Source organism: Sus scrofa, chromosome 3, assembly GCF_054392235.1.
Source record: "Sus scrofa isolate SSC_HxYL_T2T_F1_AM1 chromosome 3, Sscrofa_HxYL_maternal_Yorkshire_Landrace_v2.0, whole genome shotgun sequence".
NCBI lineage: Eukaryota > Metazoa > Chordata > Mammalia > Artiodactyla > Suidae > Sus > Sus scrofa.
In genome coordinates this window covers 60,847,420-60,867,684 of record NC_139385.1, presented here as the reverse complement: position 1 = coordinate 60,867,684, position 20,265 = coordinate 60,847,420, and the positions used below count along the sequence as shown (strand labels likewise).

General features: G+C 45.2%; 1 protein-coding gene across 4 annotated transcripts in view; it reads right to left on the bottom strand.

Annotated features, from left to right (window-relative positions):
• Positions 1-17,493: 17,493 nt before the first annotated feature.
• Positions 17,494-20,265, bottom strand: part of UXS1 (UDP-glucuronate decarboxylase 1) — a 69,740-nt gene continuing 66,968 nt past the window's right edge. For 3 of the 4 annotated variants that reach the window (XM_085015565.1, XM_021085665.2, NM_001244773.1), the window contains 2 exon segments: positions 19,053-19,156; positions 17,494-18,321 (listed from right to left, as the gene is read on the bottom strand). In XM_085015565.1, coding sequence (XP_084871691.1) covers positions 18,190-18,321; positions 19,053-19,156 — 236 coding nt within the window. In that variant the 3' untranslated portion in view covers positions 17,494-18,189. 4 annotated transcript variants of the gene reach the window in all.

The following is a 20,265-nucleotide window of genomic DNA, read 5'->3' as shown; positions in this document are numbered from 1 at the left end:
TATAACAGAATTATAGAACCTCAGTATTACAAGCTAATCTCTAAATGGAAGTTTCCTATAGGCTTAAATTGAACATCATGGCCCAGCTCTGGGCACCTGCCTTGCAGGTAACAAGCATGAAGCTGAAACACCCCATTTAACTCCCAGGAGCCCCCTGACCAGGCACACCTGGGAATGGCTGCAGGTGGAAGCCGTGAACACATCCCTCCAGAGGATGCAGGGGACCTGGAAATGCTTGGCTTTACTCCCACCCCTCTGAGTATAAAAGAAGCCTAACTCCTAACATGGGGAAGTGGTTCTTTGGGGCACAAGCCCACCATCTCCTCGGTCCGCTGGCTTTCAGGATAAAGTCTCTAGTCCTTGTTCCCACAACTCCTCTCTGGATTTCTTGGCCTGTCATGCAGGGAACAGTACAAGTCTGGACTCCGAAACAGAATTTGACATACGCAGGAAAGAACCTTGCTGCCCATGGCCCGGCAGCCCCATTAGGGAATTTTGGGTAAGGCCTCAGCGGCAGCCAGGACCCCTTGTCCTGAGGACCTGCCCTTCAAAAGTCCCCAAAGAGGCACCAGGTGCCCCAGCACTTGGCAGCTGGAACAAGGAATCAATATTTGGGAGCTGATGGGCTCAATACAGTAGGGTAAGTTTCTCTGGTGTATACAAGCTGGAAAATTTATGTCCTCTCTATTTGGGGCTTTTTCTCCAGCAAAAGCCAGTTTGTTTTGTGTTTAAGTGGGTACCCTGTTGGAGAGGAAGCTGTTATTGGACTTATGCCTGATCTGTGAACCAGTTTATTTTCTTCGTAAGATACTAGCATGTGTGTTTGGTTTGTCTGGACTTTCTGTTTTTAAAAAGAGAGTATGTGGAGTTCCCACCATAGTGCAGTGGTTTAAGAACCCAGCCTTGCTGCAGCTGGGGTGGGTCACCGCTGCAGCTTGGATTCAGTCCCTGGCCTGGGAACTTCCATATGCTTCAGGTGCAGGGAGAAAAATAAAATAGGATGTTTACTATTGACTGAAGATTCTAAGGAACAGTCATTGCTGCCGTTCAGCAGGAAGCAGCCAGTGCATTGTCAGTCCCTTTCCCAAAATTGTGGACTGGACGTTGACCATGGGGAGTTGTAATAGAACACAAAGCTTCTTCACTATTACAATTGAATCACTAAAGCAATGATGCCTATAAGGCTTAATGATGCAGAATGGCTGGGCGCCTGCCTTCCAGGTAACAAGCATGAAGCTGAAACACCCCATTTAACTCCCAGGAGCCCCCTGACCAGGCACACCTGGGAATGGCTGCAGGTGGAAGCCGTGAACACATCCCTCCAGAGGATGCAGGGGACCTGGAAATGCTTGGCTTTACTCCCGCCCCTCTGAGCAGAAAAGGAGCCTGACTCCTAACTCAGGGAAGGTGGTTCTTTGGGGCGCAAGCCCACCATCTCCTCGGTCTGCTGGCTTTCTGGATAAAACAGCTATTCTTCACCCCCAGCGACTCGTCTGTCCATTTACTGGCCTGTCCTGCAGCGAGCAGAGCAGTAGGAACTTGGCCTCGGGAACAGAGTTACATGAAAATTTTTGTTTTTCTTAACTACTAGAGGGCTGGCTCCAACCCCAGTTGCAGTGTTAAAGAGGGGTGGGTGATACAGAAGGTATCTTTGCTTCATTCCTCATTTTAAAGGTTGCCGTGCTTCTCCAGATATTGTGTCTGGATAGTTGGGTAGATTTCTTTTGTCAAGGAAATTATTCTTTTAAAAATATGCTAAGCAAATTAAAATATACCACATATGGATGTGGAATTCTATTTCCTCTATCTGTTCAGATAACATCATTTTTAATGTTAATTACTGATAGCTCTATAATAAAAATTCTAATGTTAACCACTTGAACTCCTGGAATAGAAACTAACTTATTGGGTTCTTTTTTTTTTTTTTTCATTGTTGAAATTGGTTGGATAATATTTGTTTAGAATTTGTGCATCTGTATCTATGAGGAAGATTGGACTGTAGTTTTCTTTCTGAGTCCATTTTATCAGTTTAGGGGCAGCTTATGCTGGCCTCTTAAAATGAATTGTTTTCTACTTCTCCATGTATGAATGGAATTCCCTATATCCTGATTGATTGGGGGTTTTCAAAAAAAAATTGTTTTTTTTGTTTGGTTGGTTGTTTGGTTTTGCTTTTTAGGGCCACACCCATGGCATATAGAGGTTCCCAGGTTAGGGGTTGAATCAGAGCTACAGCTGCCAGTCTACATCACAGCCACATCAACATAGGATCCAAGCCATGTCTGCAATCTACACCACAGCTCATGGCAACACTGGATCCTTAACCCACTGAGCAAGGCCAGGGATCGAACCCTCATCCTCATGGATCCTAGTTGGATTCATTTCTGCTGCACCATAACAGGAACTCCCAAAAAAGCCATTTGGTGTTTCCTTCATGGTGTAATTCTTGACTACAGAATGCATCTTTTATAGGTAAAGAGTTATTCTGGCTTTTTTTTTTGCTGCTTGAATCTCCTTTGCTAAATTCTTTACTGGTAATCATCGATTATATCAATTTTGAAGTGTGTTTGATTTGCTCTTAATTTTTTTTTTTTGTCTTTTTGTCTTTTTGTCTTTTCTAGGGCTGCACCCATGGCATATGGAGGTTCTCAGGCTAGGGGTCTAATTGGAGCTGCAGCCACCAGCCTACACCACAGCCATAGCAACTCGGAATCCGAGCCTCGTCTGCAAACTATACCACAGCTCATGGCAACGCCAGATCCTTAATCCACTGAGCAAGGCCAGGGATCGAACCCGCAACCTCATGGTCCCTAGTCAGATTCATTAACCACTGAGCCACGATGGGCACTCCTGCTCTTAATATCTTATCTTTTCTCTTAATTTCCTTCCTTCCCCATCCACGGATCTTTGATTTATATTAGGTCTTAGCTCAGTTTTGAGCTTTATTTATTTATTTTTTCTAAGGCAGGCATTTAATATCCTAAGTTTCCTTTCAAGAATTGTATCCTAGGGAGTTGCAGTTATGGCTCAGCAGTAACGAACCCAACTAGGATCCATGAGGACTTGGGTTTGATTCCTGGCCTCGCTCAGTGGGTTAAGGCTCTGGTGTTGCCATGAGCTGTGGTACAGGTTGTAGACGGGGCTTGGATCCCGAGTTGCTATGGCTGTGGTGTAGGCTGGCAGCTGTAGTAGCTCCAATATGCTGAGGATGTGGCCCTAAAAAGCAAAAAAAAAAAAAAATTATATTCCATGAGTTTGATGCGAAATTTTAGATGATGAAGTTAGATGATGAAATCTTCTAATTTCAACTCTAACTTCTCCTTTGACCCATACGTTGAATAGAAGTTTTATTAAATTTCCAAGTGAATGGATTTTTCTAATTATCTTATTGGCATTGTTTTTCTAACTTAATTGCATCGTGGTTAAAAACAAAACAAAACAAAACAAAAAACAACTTAGGGAGTTCCCAGCATGGCTCAGCGGAAACAAATCCGACTAGCATCCATGAGGATGCAGGTTCAATCCCTGGCCTCATTCAGTGGGTTAAGGATCCAGCATTGCCATAAGCTGTGGTGTAGGTTGCAGACCAGCTCTCATCTGGCTTGGCTGTGGCACAGGCCAGGGGCTACATTTCCAATTTAACCCTTAGCCTGGGAAGCTCCATATGCTGCAGGTGTGGCCCTTTAAAACAAAAACAAAACCCTTAGTGGGATCCCACTCTTCTGAAGTATAACATCTGCGTCTGTGCCAATCCAACAAGTGGCCACGTGTGCCTGTAAAGAAGGTGGTTTTGCAGACATCCCATGTGCTCATATCCATTAGCTCCAGTTGGACTGTTCTACTGTTCATCTCTTCTATTTTCCTACTAATTTTCTTTTGGTCATTTGATCTACTGATGCCTGCTAAGTGTTAACATCTACTGTGACATGGATTTTTGTCACTCTGGCCTCATATGAGGCTCTACGCAAATTCACATGAGACATACATTTAGACTCGATGCATTTTCCCGGGGAATGGGACCATTTGTTGCCAGGCAGCAGATTTCCTCATTTCTCATAATGCTTTCTGCCTGAATTCTCCTTTGGATATGAATCCAATGACAGCATTTTCTCTCCTGGTGTTAACTTACTGCCTCGTCTACTTTTCTCACAGTTTAGCTTTATTTCTCCGTGTGTTTTTTGTAAAGAGTCCATAGCTGAAAGTTGTCTTCTTTTTAAAATACAGTATAACGCTTAAGGTCTGATCACAACTGTGATGATCGATTTGGTTTTATCTCCAGCGTCACATGTTGCATTTTGACTCATCCGGTGTCACCGGTTCCTCTCCCTCTTTTTCCTCTTTCTTCCTTCCTTTGGACTGCTCTGTTTTTCTCCACTTCTTTTCCCTTCCCTTCCTTTGAAGGGTACCCTTGCTCTCTTAGTGTTTGACCATTTTCCCCACAACTAACAACAGTTGCAGGTAATCAAGAGCCATAGCCTTCTCCCTGGATAAGACAAGCATCCCCAAATGCTTTATTCTGCAGTCTCCCCTCCCAATTCACAAGTGACAATAACGTGGCATTTTTTTAATCTGGTCTGCTTTCCCCCCATAGGTTGCCTTTGTTTCATTTATAGTTGCTGGTTGCTTTAGATGTCATGGATCCAGCTTGGTTCTCTATTTCTCCTTGAGACTCAGACCATGCACGTGAGCTCATTTTCCTTGGGCTTGAATTCCCTCCTCCAAAATCCGTTTAGGGAGGGTTCTCAGGCGGTAAGCTTTCACGTTCCACTTGCCCTTGCATTACTGGGTATAGCATTTGGGTTGAGTTAATCAGCTCTCGGACGCTATTACCCCACAGCCTTGTGGTTTCCACTGTTGACGTTAAGGGTTTTGCCAAGACCTGTCATTCCTGTGGGGGTCCGGTCCTCCCCCGCTGACTTAAAATACACCAGCCTTTGTTACTTACATCTGTGTCTATGTGTTTCTACCGCTTGGGCTTCTTGAGCAGAGAGGACTGGTATCTTTCAACAAATTTGGAAAATTCTATTATTTCCTCACATGTTACTTCTTCCCCCTTCTATTCTTCCTTTTTGGAATTTTATTCAGTTGTGTACATTTCAATATTTCTCCTTTTCAAGTATGCTTCGTTTAGGTCTGGTTATCTGCTCAGATTTTCAAGTTTCCCTTCTATTTCTTTAAAGATATTAAGCTTCTTTCATACTCTTCCTTTCCTGCATCTGAAAGCTTTGCTGATCTTTCTGCCCACCACTCGTTGTTTCTCACACACAGTGTCTTGAATCCTTGATGTCACATAGTTTCTTTCTTTTTGCTTTTTTAGGGCTGTACCTGCCACATATGGAGGTTCCCAGGCTAGGAGTCAAACTGTAACTGCAGCTGCCGGCCTACATCAGAGCCACAGCAACACAGGATCCGAGCCGAGTCTGCAACCTACAGCACAGGTCACGACAATGCCAGATCCTTAACCCACTGAGCCAGGCCAGGGATTGAACCTGCGTCCTCATGAATGCTAGTCAGATTTGTTTCCACTGAGCCACAATGGGAACTCCTGATGTCACATAGTTTCTAACTGTGACATGCTGCTCGTTTTCTTTGGAGACGTTTTGTTCATTAATACTCAAAGCCTGGGTGAAGTTGAGTCCTTCAGCCAATGCATGCATTCCCCACTACCAGTGGCCTAGAGGGCGGGGGTGGGGGGCGGGGAGGATGGGTCCCTACAAAACTGGGACCACTCACTGTGAATTAACCCTCCACATGGGGGTCTTCAGACTCCACAAGGACACTCGTGGTTCCTGTTCTCTTGGTGCTTTCTCCCCAACCACCCGTTCACTCCCACCCAGCTGAACTCTTTCTGGCTGCCGGCTTCATTGTGATTGCATGGTCATCAAGCCCACAACAACGTGGAGGCTTTTGTTTCTGTGAAAGTCTGATTGAAGTATCGTTGATTGACAAGATTGTGATCATTTCTGCTGTACAGCAAACTGATTCAGTTATATGTGTCCACACATCCATTCTCTCTCAGATTCTTTGTCCACATAGATGATCACAGACTATTGGGTAGAGTTCTCTGTACTATACAGCAGGTTTCCATTGGCCAGTCATTCCATATAGCCCAGTGTAGCTATGCCAGTCCCAAACCCCCAGTCACTACCTGTCCCCTTTGGTAACCATAAGTTTTTCAAAGACTGTGAGTCTGTTTCTGTTGTGCAAAAAATTTCATTTGTATCCTTTTTTTAGATTCCACATATGAGTGATATCCTCTGATGTTTGGCTCTCACTATCTAACTTCACTTAGTATGACAGTTTCTAGGTCCATCCATATTGCGTCAAATGGCATTATTTATTTTTTTGTGGCTGAGTAGTATTCCATTGTGTATATGTACCACATCTTCTTAATCCATTCATCTGTCGATGGACATTTAGGTGGATTCCATGTCTTGGTTATTGTAAATAGTGCTGAAATGAACATAGGGGGCATGTATCTTTTTGAATCATGGTTTTTCTCTGGGTAGATGCCCAGGAGTGGGATGGCTAGATCATCTGGTAGTTCTATTTTTAATTTTTTCAGGAACCTCCCATACTGTTTTCCATAGTGGTTGCACCGATTTACATTCAAGGTGCAGCCTTTGGGGGCTCCATCTGACTTGGGGCATCTGACCAGGGCTTTGTCTCTGTCCCAAATGCTGAGCAGCCTTCAGAGAAGCAGGAGCTTTGCAGGATCCTGCAGATGCCCCCAGGCAAATCTGCTTCCCTTCATTTGGGGATTCTGTAGATCCCTTGCTTTTGTGTCTAAAGGATGCATTAAAGATTTTGTAAAAAATCATATTCATTTGTTCCCATTAGGAAATTTACTCTGGTTATCTCTCTAATCTGCCCCACTCCTGGAGACTCCCATCTGGTAATTTATTTAAAATCAGATGTTCTTCACTTTCTTTGTGTGTCTAGGAAATCTAAGAACAATGCCTCTCTCTCTCTCTCTCTTTTTTTTTTTTTTTTTTTTTTGGTGTTTTTAGGGCCACCCCCCGCAGCATATGGAAGCTCCCAGCCTAGGGGTCGAATCAGAGCTGCAGCTGCCAGCCTACACCACAGCCACAGCAACTCAGGATCTGTGCTATGTCTGATCTACACCACAGCTCATGGCAACACCGGATCCTTAACCCATTGAGCAAGACCAGGGATTGAACCCGCATCCTCATGGATGCTAGTCAGATTCCGTGAGGAATCTCTGCTGAGCCATGAAAGGAACTCCTAAGAACAATGCTTTTTAAAAATGTTTAAGATATATTTTAACTTTTTCTGGCCATACCCGAGACACATAGAAGTTCCCAGGCCAGGGACTGAACTTGAGCTACAGCAGCCACCCAAGCTGCCACAATGACAACGCCAGCTCCTTAACCCCACTGCACCACCAGGAAACGCCAACAATACTGCTTTTTAATCCATAAAATAAAATACTTTATTACTTTAAAAAAAACCCTGTGATATAATAATGAATATGCTTCTTCATGCTCCAAAGGACAAGATCTGGTGACAGGTGCATTTGGTAACAAAGTCCCAGGTAAGAACAAATTCTGTGGCTTTTTGTCTACAAGTATAATTGAAGAAAAGGCTACATTTGAGTTAGGGCTCAGTAAAAACAAATGATGCAATATTTTCCTTCTGTCATGAAACTCCTTTGAAGGGCTTTCCATCCCATGTAATTCCTGTAATTGACCCAGGGTGAAAAAGTTTCCAGGTATTCTGAGGTTAAAGGAGAAAACACTGAAGAGTTCCCATCGTGGTGCAGTGGTTAACAAATCTAACTATGAACCATGAGGTTGCAGGTTCGATCCCTGCCCTTGCTCAGTGGGTTAAGGATCCAGCGTTGCCGTGAGCTGTGGTGTAGGTCGCAGATCCGGCTCAGATCCCGCATTGCTGTGGTTTGGTGTAGGCTGGCGGCTGCAGCTCCGATTGGACCCCTAGTCTGGGAACCTCCACACGCCGTGGGAGCAGCCCAAGAAATGGCAAAAAAAAAAAAAAAAAAGAAAGAAAGAAAAGAAAACACTGAGTCCAAGAAGGTCTGGCCCTGTCTCTCTGACCAGCCCCCTCGTGCCCCCTTCTGCGCCCTCCCCTGGCTCCCAGCCTCGGCCCCCCAGCCCCAGCGCCTTCAGCCTGACACTCCATACCCTCCTTCTGGAAGTTCTCTCTGTACTGAGTTAATTCTCAGACTTCTTCCAGTGCCCAGTGTTGTCTTGCCACATTCTCTCCTGGGCTCGTCCCGGGTCAGGGTCCCGCAGGAGAAAGGGTGCTCACATAATAGCCCCAGTGATAACTGTCCCAAGGAAGTGGACGAGGATCACGCCTGCAGCCTGCGGGGTGACTGCTCTGTCGTGCGTGGGGTTGGAGCCGGATTGCACCCAGGAAGGAACAACTGACTCTCTTGTTCACGTATGAGGACAATGGGCTGAGGGATGGACTGGGACCTCTGGGACACAAAGTGAGTTAGGAACAGAATAGGAGTGACAGCTCTGATTTGGGGGTCCTTCCCACTCTCTCACTCTGCCTCCTCCCCTGCATTAGCTTATCCACACCCTCCTTGCCGCCCTCTGCCCCCATGGCGAGGTCCTCCTCCTCCCTGTCCCTCCTCTCTGCCCTCTAACTCCCCATGGCAGGGTCCCCCTCCTCCCTGCCCCCAACCCCTCCCCCGATAGCGGGGTCTACCTCCTGCCTCCAAAGGATGCCGCAGGGCCCAGAGTTTTCCTCCGACAGTGCTCAGCCTGGAAAAAGCGAAGAGTTTCCTTCCCCCTTGCTATACCGAGGGCTGGCCAGCTGCCTTCTGAGAGGAGCTTGCAGCAGCCACGGGAGGCCTCAGGGCCCATCAGGTGGAAGCTTCTTCAGGCTGGGTCAGATGGCCTTGGCCAAGCGCTTTCCAAACTACACCACCGACCCTCTGAGCACGGCTTTCGCATTAAGAGACACTGTCGTCCTTGATGGAGCAGAACACTCTCCAGGATTTTAAACTACTTTCCTAGCAAGCTTCAACAAAGGACAAAAGCTCCCATTGTAAAAAGATGCTGAGTTCTGAGATTAGATGTGGGGGGATGGGACAGCAAGGCCCAGACACGGCTCTCCCCCACCCCCTTCTCTCTCTTTTCTTTTTTTCCTGGGAGCACCCATAGCATGTGGAAGTTCCTGGGCTAGAGTTCAAAGCCACGCCACAGCTGTGACCCGTGCCACTACAGTGACAACACTGGATCCTTAACCCGCTGTGCCACAAGAGAACTTTTTTTTTTTTTTTTTTTAGTTAAAATATAGTTGATTTACTAACGTTGAATTAGTTTCAGATATACAACAGTGATTTGGTTATATGTATATGGTGTGTGTGTGTGTGTCTATTCTTTTTCAGCTTCTCTTCCCTTATAGGGTATTATGAAATATTGAGTATAATTTCCTATACAGTAGGTCCTTGTTGGTGATCTGTTTTATATGCAGTAGTTTGTATCTGCCAATCCCAACTTTCCCTCACTTTCCCTTTGGTAACCATAAGTTTGTTTTCCATGTCTGTGAGTCTGTTTCTGTTTTGTAAATAAGTTCATTTGTATCATTTTTTTTAGATTCTACACATAAATTGTATAATTGTCTTCAGCTTCATTTAGTAGGTCCATCCATGTTGCTGCAAATGGCATTAGTTTGTTCTTTTTTATGGCTGAGTAATATTCCATTGTGTATATGTACCACATCTTCTTTATCTATTCCTCTGTTGATCCACATTTAGGTTGCTTCCATGTCTTGGCTATTGTAGTGCTGCTATGAACATAGAGGTGCATGTATCTTTTTGAATTAACAGTTTTCTCCAGATATGTGCCCAGGAGTGGGATTGCTGGATCATGTGGCAAATCTATTTTTAGTTTAGTTTAGTTTTTGTCTTGTCTTTTTAGGGCCACACCTCAGAATATGGAAGTGTCCAGGCTAGGGGTCAAATCAAAGCTGTAGCTCCCAGCCTATGCCACAGCCACAGCAATGCCAAATCTGCAACATACACCACAAGCTCATGGCAACATCGGATCCTTAAGCCACTGAACGGAGCCAGGGATCAAACCCACATCCTCATGGATACTAGTTGGGTTCCTTACATCTGAGCCACAATGGGAACTACTATTTTTAGTTTTTAATGAACCTCCATACTGTTTTCCATAGTGGTTGTACCAATTAACATTCCTACCAATAGTGTAGGAGGGTTCCCTTTTCTCCACAGCCTCTCCAGCATTTATTATTTGTGCACTTTTTTTTTTTTTTTTTTTTTGTCTTTTGTTGTTGTTGTTGCTATTTCTTGGGCCGCTCCCGCGGCATATGGAGGTTCCCAGGCTAGGGGTTGAATCAGAGATGTAGCCACCGGCCTACGCCAGAGCCACAGCAACGCGGGATCCGAGCCACGTCTGCAACCTACACCACAGCTCACGGCAACGCCGGATCGTTAACCCACTGAGCAAGGGCAGGGACCGAACCCACAACCTCATGGTTCCTAGTCGGATTCGTTAACCACTGCACCACGACGGGAACTCCCTATTTGTGCACTTTTTGATGATGGTCATTTTGACTGGTATGAGGTGATACTTCACTGTAGTTTTAAAAAATAATTAGCAATATCGAGCAAATTTTCGTGTTCGTTTTTGTCATCCATATATCTTCCTAGGAGAAATGTCTAATTAGATCTTCTGCCCACTTTCAGTTGAGTTTGTTTCTGTGCCATTGCACTCTATAAACTCTTTTTATATTTTGGAAATTACTGTCAGTCAAATAATTTGCAAATATTTTCCCCATTATGTAAACTGTCTTTTCATTTTGTTTATGGTTTCCTTTGCTGTGCAAAGCATTTTTGTTTGTTTTGTTTTTTGCTTTTTAGGGCTGCACCCACGGCATATAGAAGTGCCCAGGCTAGGGGTCAAATCAGAGCTAAAGCTGCCAGCCTATACCACAGCCACGGCAACTCAGGATCCGAGCTGTGTCTGTGACCTATACCACATGCTCATGGCAACGCTGGGTCCTTAACCCACTGAGCGGGGCCAGGGATCGAACCTGCATCCTCACGGATACTAGTCAGATTCGTTTCCGATGAGCCATGGTGCAAAAGTTTTAAATTTAATTAGATCCCATTTGTTTATCTTTGCTGTTATTCTCATTACTCTAGGAGACTGCTCCAAATGTTGCTATAATAAATTGAGTGTCAGAGTGTCTTGCATATATAGTCCTCTAAGAGTTTTATGGTGTTTGGTCTTACATTTAGGACTTAATTCACTTCAAGTTTGTTTTTGTACACAGTGTTGGAGAATGTTCTAACTGCATCCTTTTCCATGTAGCTGTCCACTTCCTGAAGAGATTGTCTTTGCTTCATTGTATAGTCTTGCTTTCGTTGCAGATTAGTTGACCATAGCGGGGTGGATTTATTTCTCTGCTTTCTATCCTGTTCCATTGATCTCTCTTTGTTTTTTTTTGTTTGTTTGTTTTGTCTTTTTGCCATTTTTTTGGGCCGCTCCTGTGGCATATGGAGGTTCCCAGGCTAGGGGTCGAATTGGAGCTGTAGCCACTGGCCTATGCCAGAGCCGCAGCAACATGGGATCCGAGCCGTGTCTGCAACCTACACCACAGCTCATGGCAATGCCAGATCGTCAACCCACTGATCAAGGGCAGGGATCGAACCAGCAACCTCATGGTTCCTAGTCGGATTCGTTAACCACTGTGCCACGACGGGAACTCCTCTGTTTCTGTTTTTGAGCCAGTACCACACTGACGTGATTACTATAGCTCTGTGGTATAGTCTGAGGTCAGGGGAACCTGATTCCTCCAATTCTGTTTCTCTTCCTCAGGAATACTTTTGCTATTTGGGGTCTTTTGTTTCCATAAAAATTTAAACATTTTTTTCTCCTAGTTCTGTGAAAAATGCCATTGGTAATCTGATAGGGGTTGTATTGAATCTATAGATTGCCTTGAGTAGTACAGTCATTTTAACAATATTGATTCTTTCAATCCAAGAACTCAGTATACCTTTCCATTTGTGTTATCTTAAATTTCTTTCATCAGTGTCTTATAGATTTTAGAGTACAGGTCTTGCCTCCTTAGGCAGATTTATTCCTAGGTATTTTATTCTTTTTGATGTGATGGTAAATGGGATTGTTTCCTTAATTTCTCTTCCTGGTCTTCTTTCAGTGCATAGAAATGCAATAGATTTCTGCATATTAATTTGCATCCTGCCACTTCATCAAATTCACTGAGCTCCAGTAGGGTTAAGGATTTTCTATGTATAGTATCATGTCAAACTGAGTTTTTCTTCTTATCCAATTTGGATTCACTTTCTTTTTCTTCTCTGTGGCTAGAACTTCCAAAAATGTGTTGACTGAAAGTGGCAAGAGTGGGCATCCTTGTCTTGTTCCTAATCTTAAAATAAATGCTTTCAGCTTTTCATTGTTGAGTATGATGTTAGTTATGGGTTTTTCATTTACGGCTTTTAGTAAGTTGAGGTATGTCCCCGTTCACTTTCTGGAGAGTTTTTACCATGAATGGGTGTAGAATTTTATCAAAAGCTTTTTCAGCACCTTTTGAAATGATATGCTTTTTATTCTTCAATTTGTTAACATGGTGTTTCACACTGATTTGCAGCTACTGAAAAATCCTTACATTCTTAGGATATAGCCTACCTGAGCATGGTGTACAATCTTTTTAATGTATTGTTGGATTCATATTGCTAGTATTTTGTTGAGGACTTTTGCATCAGTGATGATGTAGTATCACCAATAATACAATTCACAGTGATACTGGCCTGTAATTCCATTTGTGATATCTTTGTCTAGTTTTGTATCAGGGTGATGGTGGCCTCATTGAACAACTTCAGAAGTTCCTTCCTCTGCAATTTTTTTGGAATAGTTTCAGAAGGATAGGTGTTAACTCTTCTTGTCTTTTTAAAGATAAGACTCTGAGTAGATGACACACCAGGGAGGGTAACTAGGTCATCCAGGGGAATCCACGTGGGGGACATCACACCTGTGTGACCTGATCACTCATTTTCAAAGTCTGAAGGCTGTCTGGAGAAGGAGTCTTTGTCCTCTTCTTGGAGAGCTCAAGGGCATAACCAGAACTCATGCCTGGCTGCTCAGAGAAGCCGATTTTAGCTCAAAATTCCAAAAATCGAACAGGCTGCCTCAGAGTTATGTGCCTCCAGCAGGGTGAGTGAAAACTTTGTCAATACTGTTGGTGGAAAATTCTGCATTTGAAGATTAGAGTCTTACAGTTTGAGGTCATGGGATGGACACATCCTGGTGATCTTCATAGAGAATAGTCTCCTCCATTCCTGCAGAGACTGTGACGAGATCTGGCCCCGGACTCTTCTGAAACTCTAACTAAAACTACTGCATTAGTTTTATCTCAGATACTGGAGGAAATGTTAGAGCCAAAAGGAATTCACCCTGTTCAGGCTACAGAGCAGAAATTCCAGAAGTTTGCTGACAGCCAGGCAGTGTTCTTCTAGTAGCTTGATGATCTATCTGCTTCTCATGTCAGGCTGTAGCAACCGGGGAAAACCAGGTGGGGACATTCAGGGACTTAGGATTTATAAAGGGCTATATCTTTTCATGGGCAGTTCGTCTCTTTTCTTGTAAATAAATACCTAACACACCTAAATGTAAGCTGGCCTAAGGAAAGCAGAGATGTCCTTCGGTCACCACCAGGGGTAAAATGAAACTGAGAAGCAGCCCATGTTAAGAGGCAGATGTCACAGTTATAAAAGAAAAAGAAAAAAAAAAAAAAAAAGCATGGACTGGTCTGCTACACCTGTTGTGTGTGAGCATCTGATGGGATTCAAGTTTGGTTTTTTCTTGTTTTTAATGAAATGCTCTCATCCTGTTTTCTGGTTTCCAGTTCCTTTCCCCTTTTTGCTGAGAAACAAATTTTGTGAAAACCATCCAGGAAATGTAGAAGAGAACATGGACAGTGTCCAGTATTGAAGCCCAGATGCTGATAGCACTGCTGAGTGGTCCTCCCTGAGTTGAGAGCAGACGGACTCCACTTTTTGCCATCTGATCATGGAAGCCAGGAGTGAAGGATCTGACTCATCTACCAGGGATCCTTCCAGTCGGCAAGGTGACTCAGATACGGTTCTGTTCTGGAAAGAAAACACCATCGCCATTTCCTCCTCACATCTGTGTATCACGTCACTGCAACCTCACCACCACCTCGCAAAGGAGGAAAGTCAGGTGATCACCTTTATATCTTTTTCTTTGCATCTTTGATAGTGAGCTTTTACTTGATTAATGTTTAATGAAATCTCATGTTTAGTGATTATTGATTCCTATTTAATCCTTTTCAATACCTGCTAAATTTTCCTCACTTAAAACTTCAATTTGAGCAGTTCCCATCATAGCTCAGCAGAAACAAATCTGACTAGCCTCTGTGAGGACGTGGGTTCTATCCCTGGCCTCACTCATTGGGTTAAGGATCTGGCATTGCTGTGAGCTGTGGTGTAGGTCACAGATGAGGCTCAGATCCTGCATTGCTGTGGCTGTGGCACAGGCCAGCAGCTACAGCTCCAATTTGACTCCTAACCTGGGAACCTCCATATGCTGTGGTGTGGCACTAAAAAGACACCCCCCCCCCCAACACACACAAACTTGAGAGATTTTTAATCAGAAAGACAGCATTAGGGCATTGAGTCCAGACCATGTTACAGCTAGAATATTTATGATTTCATTGATCACCATTTGATATGGCAATATCAATTTTTTACAGTTGATTATACTGGTGAATTTTCAAATACTGAACCAGCCTGTATGCCTGATGGCATAAACTCTACTTAGTCATGCTATATACTTCTTATGTATTGCTGCATTCAAGCTGCTAACACTTCCAGATTTTTTGCACCTACCTTCGTGAGTGATACAGGTCTGTATTTTGTTTTGTTTTGTCTTTTGTCCTTTTTCAGGGCCGTACCTTCGGCATATGGAGGTTCCAAGGCTAAAGGTCTAATTGGAGCTGTTGCTGCCTGCCTACGCCAGAGGCATAGCAATGCCAGATCTGAGCCGCGTCTTCAACCTACACCACAGTTCACCGCAACGCTGGATCCTTAACCCACTGAGGAAGGCCAGGGATCGAACCCACAACCTCATGGTTCCTAGTTAGATTCATTTCCACTGCGCCATGACTGGAACTCCTGTAGTTCTTTTTTGTACTCTCTGTTTGGATTTGATGTCAGGATAATACTGGTTTCAGAAAATAAACTAGGAAGTATTCTTTGCTATTTGAGTGTCTGGAAGGTGTTTGGTAGAATTCTTCAGTGAATCCTTCTGGGCCTGGAGATTTCTTGTTTGGGAGGTTTTTTAAACTATGAATTCCATTTGTGACAAGGATAGTCAATTTATGAGTTTCATACTGGATAAGCTGTAGTTTGTACTTGTCCAGGAGTTGGTCCACTTCATGCACGCTGTCAAATTTAGACACAGAGTTGTACCTAGTATTTCCTTATAATCCTTTTTGTGTGTGTGTTTTCATTCCTAACGTTGGTTATTCATGTCTTCTGTTTCATCATAAGAAGTCTGTGAATTTCGTATTTTCAAAACCCGTAGACAGCATACCATTAGGCCATTTAAACAAGACTCTACTAGGCCATCTGTTTATTAACTGGTGTCATTAGATCACTTACGTTTAATGGAATTATGTTAAGGTTTAAATCTGCCATTTTACCTTTTGTTTTCTGCTAGTCATTTGCTTTTCTTCCCTTCATGTGGGTTAAATTTTTTTTTTTTTCATTCTATTTGGGCATTTGAGCATATGCCTGTGTATAGATTTTTGGTGGCCGCTCCAGGTACTACCTTATAAACGTGTCAAAGTCTACCGGTGTCAGCTTTTACCAGTTTGAGGGCAGTGTGGAAACCTTACCTCCTTTCATCCTCCAAAACATGACGAAAAATAATACAATGCCGTTGTCTTATTTCCTTTATAAATACACTGCAAACCACCAAACTGTTGTAGGTTTTGCTTCGACATCAAACATAACTGAGAACTTGAGAAAGAAAACCCACATTTTTGCTCCTTCCATATTCTTTCTTCATGATATTCCTAAGTTTCCATATTTTCTTTTTTGTTTAGAGAATTTTTATAGTTTTAGGGTAGGTCTGCAGGTAAAAACATTTCTTTTCCTTCATGTCAGAATATCCTGATTTCCCCTCCACTTCTGAAAGCTATTTTCACTGGATGTGGAATTTTTGGATTGACAGTCTCTTCTTTCAGCCCATGAAAAACGTGCCACTTCTCGGGCCCCTGGTTTCTGAGGAACTTGCTGCCATTCTGATTGCTGTGCATCTGGAAGGAATGTGTCACTTTGCCTGGAGATTCTTTTTCTACGGCTTTAGTTTTGAATCTGACCGTGATAGGCATAGATTTCTTTGGGTTTATCTTATTTCAGGTTCACTAAGGATTTTGAATCTGAACCTTTATGTTGTTTTGCCAAATTCAGGAAACTACTGGCCCCTTTTCTTGGAATGTTTCTTATTCCCTGAAGGTATTTTATGAAAATCAAGGGGAAGAAAGTTGAAAGAATGAATGTCACAGAAGCATTCCGGATGTCACCAAGAAACAAGGTAAGAGAGAATCCTGGGGCCTGGGGCTCCCCCAGACTGCACAGCACAGCTGAGCTCCACCAAACTCCCTCTGTGTCTAGGCTTTTTCGTCAGTGCCTGGGGCCCCATTAGTAGTTCCCAAACATGCTTCTGGTCATCCCTGCTCAGTCAAGGGATGACTTAGTTTGGGCCAAAATAGTGACAAATGAAAATAAGAAACCATCCTGCCTCACACAATGTCCAATCTAGCAGTGACCTCAGTTCTAGAATCTCTGGGGGAACTTTGCATATGACAAATAACACCACAGCTTCCTTGGCCTGACCCCAGAGATTCTGTTTGGAAAAACATACCCAATTAAAAAAAAAAAAATATGCCCTGATGACTCCGAAGTACAGGCAAAATCCCTAGTTATAGAGACAAGCATGGACCCCCTGCTGGATGCTTTTATCCCCTTGGTGACTGTGCAGGATTCAACAGGAGGAGCCAACGGACTTGAAAATGTTGTAGCTTTAACTTACTATGTGTTCTTGCATTTGTTATAAAAGATTCCTAGCACTAATCCTTGAAAGCATTCTTAATGAAAGCGAACGCTCTAAGTTTCCACTCCAGGAGCCTGGCTCCCAGGTCATTGGAACAATGACTCTTCTTTCTCCATCTAGCTGGTGCTTCCAGAGAAGGACAAACAATGATTCTAATCTGGGGTAAGACCTAAAATTGCTCCACACGGCAGTGAAAACTGTGCCCAGATTCAGCCGCAGCAGCATCGAAATGGTTCCAATACCCACTCATCAGTTCTGGATTATACCAGCCTGGATGTTTACGGATTTTCTGTAAAATTAAATTCTCCATTACTTGCATCTTCTTAGCCATCCAATGATGCAGCACGCAAAGCAGAGAGCCAACGTTTAAAATGGAAAGTGAGTTTCAATATTTTATTAAAATAGCATATTTAACCACTGTTAACCAAGAATATGTTAACTCTGTCCCCCTCCCCCCAGTATGCAGCACAACACAGTAGTGATTTCAAATATCCTTGATCGTGATAACCAACAGAAAAATCTCAAAGTCAAGGTTGCAACTAAAAACCGGACCTTGGGAAAATTCTGTATGAAAAGAAACACAAAGCTCTCAAGCCGAATTCTTTTATCTGCCCGAGATTAAATGTGGTGTGCCAGCCCCCCCGCCGCCAATACTGCGGAGGCTGCTGCTTCTCCTCTATGCATATAGCAGAACGTCTAAGAACCCACGTTATAAATAAATCAGCATTTAAACCCCATTTTAATGTTCCTTTTCAGCTTCACAAAGAAACCAGTAAATAAAACTGTCGACGACAGTCACAACAGAGGTTCTCACAGCAAGGTAAAAAACTTGAAAACACACAGAGGTGCATCGATGCTATGTTACATAAAAAGACAGATTTAAAAAGTGCAAGGCAAAATTCTGCAGTTGTTTAGGGAGTTTTTAGGCACATCCATTTCTTAAAGCAAGCTTCAGAATGATTTCCAGTTGGTTCTTCATAACACCTGTTTTAAGTCTTTCTTTAAAAAACGAAAAAGAAAAACACATCCTATTAAAGTGTGAAATGGCATCTCTTGTCCCAAGAGGTAAAAGTGTTCAGTTATGGCGCGTCCGTCCTTTTTTTATTCTGGCGGGCTTTGGTTTGGGGATGTACTGGTTATTGGCCTGGTACTCAAGTTCTTTCCGGAAGTAGTGAATCGCTTTGTTTAACCCTTCTTCCAGCGGGACCTGTTTAAACAAAGAGAGGATGAGGGCTGAGGCGGGGCTCAGCGTGGACCACACAGGCCAGAGGCCAGGCTTCCCAGGCGGCCTACACATGCGCACAGAGGCCACTCCCTGATGACGGAACAACCAGTGAGTACCAGCCCCTGCCCCGCCTCCTGCTGGCTGGGAGTCTGCTCCAGGCTGAATCGGGCACAAAGGGCCCCTTCAGCATCACACCCAGGTGTGCCCAGAAGTCCCCACGGACGAAGATGCTGGGGAAGCACCGTCTCTGACCCACACGCCTCGTGCTGGCAGTGACACTCACCCTCTGTACTGTCCTCCCCCCCTGCCCCAGGAACCCAAGCGAGACCCACGACACCACCTGGGAAGACCCTTAATTTGGGGCTGGCCCTTTGAACGGTGAACGGTGACCTGAAGGATAGGAAGGCAGCAGCCCACGTGGTCTTGGGGAACAGGCCTCCCAGGGCGCAGAAGACGACTCGGCACCTGGGAGGCCCCCCCCATTTTCCCATGTCTCACACCCCGCCCTGAGCTCGGCCTTGCATGGGGACCTGTGAGGACCAGCTCTCCCTGCTGCCCTCCTGCAAGGAGCGAGTGCGGTGAGACCTTGGGGAGGCCAGGCCGTTCCCATAACGGGAAGGAGGACACAGGCCGGAGGCCCTGCCAGGCCTGCCACCCAGCAGCGCCCGTGAGGCGCCGACGTGCGGGAGGGGTGTCAGGACCCCCAAACTTACCACCGGTTCCCAGCCCAGCATCAGCTTGGCTTTCTTGATGTCCGGCTTCCTTTTCTGGGGGTCATCCTGGGCTTCAGACAGAAACTGAATTTCACTCCCACTGCCTGAGTTGTTTAAAAAGAAAAGGTAAGAGAAGCATGAACCACTCAGATGTGACTTTCAAGACACGTCAAGGTAAAGTCCTACCTTTGGCTTGCAAGCCACCCAGGGGACAGTGCTTCCGGCCCCACCGTGCATGGTGAGGGCGGGACACAGGGCCCCCTCACAGCGGGGGAGCATAGGGCAGGCCCCGTGTAGACCACCACCCCCAGCCAACACTGCTGCCTGCCCTGCTGCCCCTGGGCACTCAATGCCCTGCGGGAGCCCATCGCCTGCCCTCAGGCTGCCTCCATCTAACGAGTAGGTGCAGGGGGCGGCTATGGGCCAGCTCCCGGCTGACGCTCAGGAGCCAGTCCTGAGCCGACACACAACATGCAGAGGACAGAAGCCAGCCCGGTCCACGTCCCAGCTGGGCCTACACCCCACAGGCCAGCAGAACGAAGCCATTCCAGTGACCACAGCCAGGCTGGAGAATCTGGAGCAAATGAAACAGCTGCTGTTTGGAGCCAGTGGGGCCCACGGCGGTTACAGGGCAGCCACCCAGGCTTTAGCCAAACCTCTCAACTTCCACATTGAGTGTGACCACCTGAGGATCTTGTCAAAATGCAGATTCTGATCTGGGAGACACGGGCAGGGATGGGATTCCACATTTCTAACAGGTGCCAGGTGAAGCTGAGGATGCCGGCCCCAGGCCGCCTGTGGGGTGGACATTGTGGGGAGGCCCAGAACAGGGGCTGCTGTGGTCCCTGGCAGGCAGCCCTCCCCTCTCCTGTCCAACCATCCCGGCTGGTCGCTGGCAACTCAACGCCGAGAAGGACAACCCCAGGACCCAGCGGTTCAAGCGCAGGATCTAGACAGACGCTTCAGGACACCCCGCACGCTTATTGGCTTCAGCTGACCCCAACCTCTTGATCAACCCCGAGAGCAGACACCACCCAGGAGCCAGGCTCCCAGGGCCCCAGTACACCCAACGGCATGACCAAGGGCACAGCCGTGCACACCTGATGTGACAAAGGCCACAGCTGTACACACCTGCAGCCCACAGCTGGCTGAAAACGCACAAGCTTCTTACCCCTCTTGGGGGCCACTCCCAGGTCTACACAGCCTCCCACAC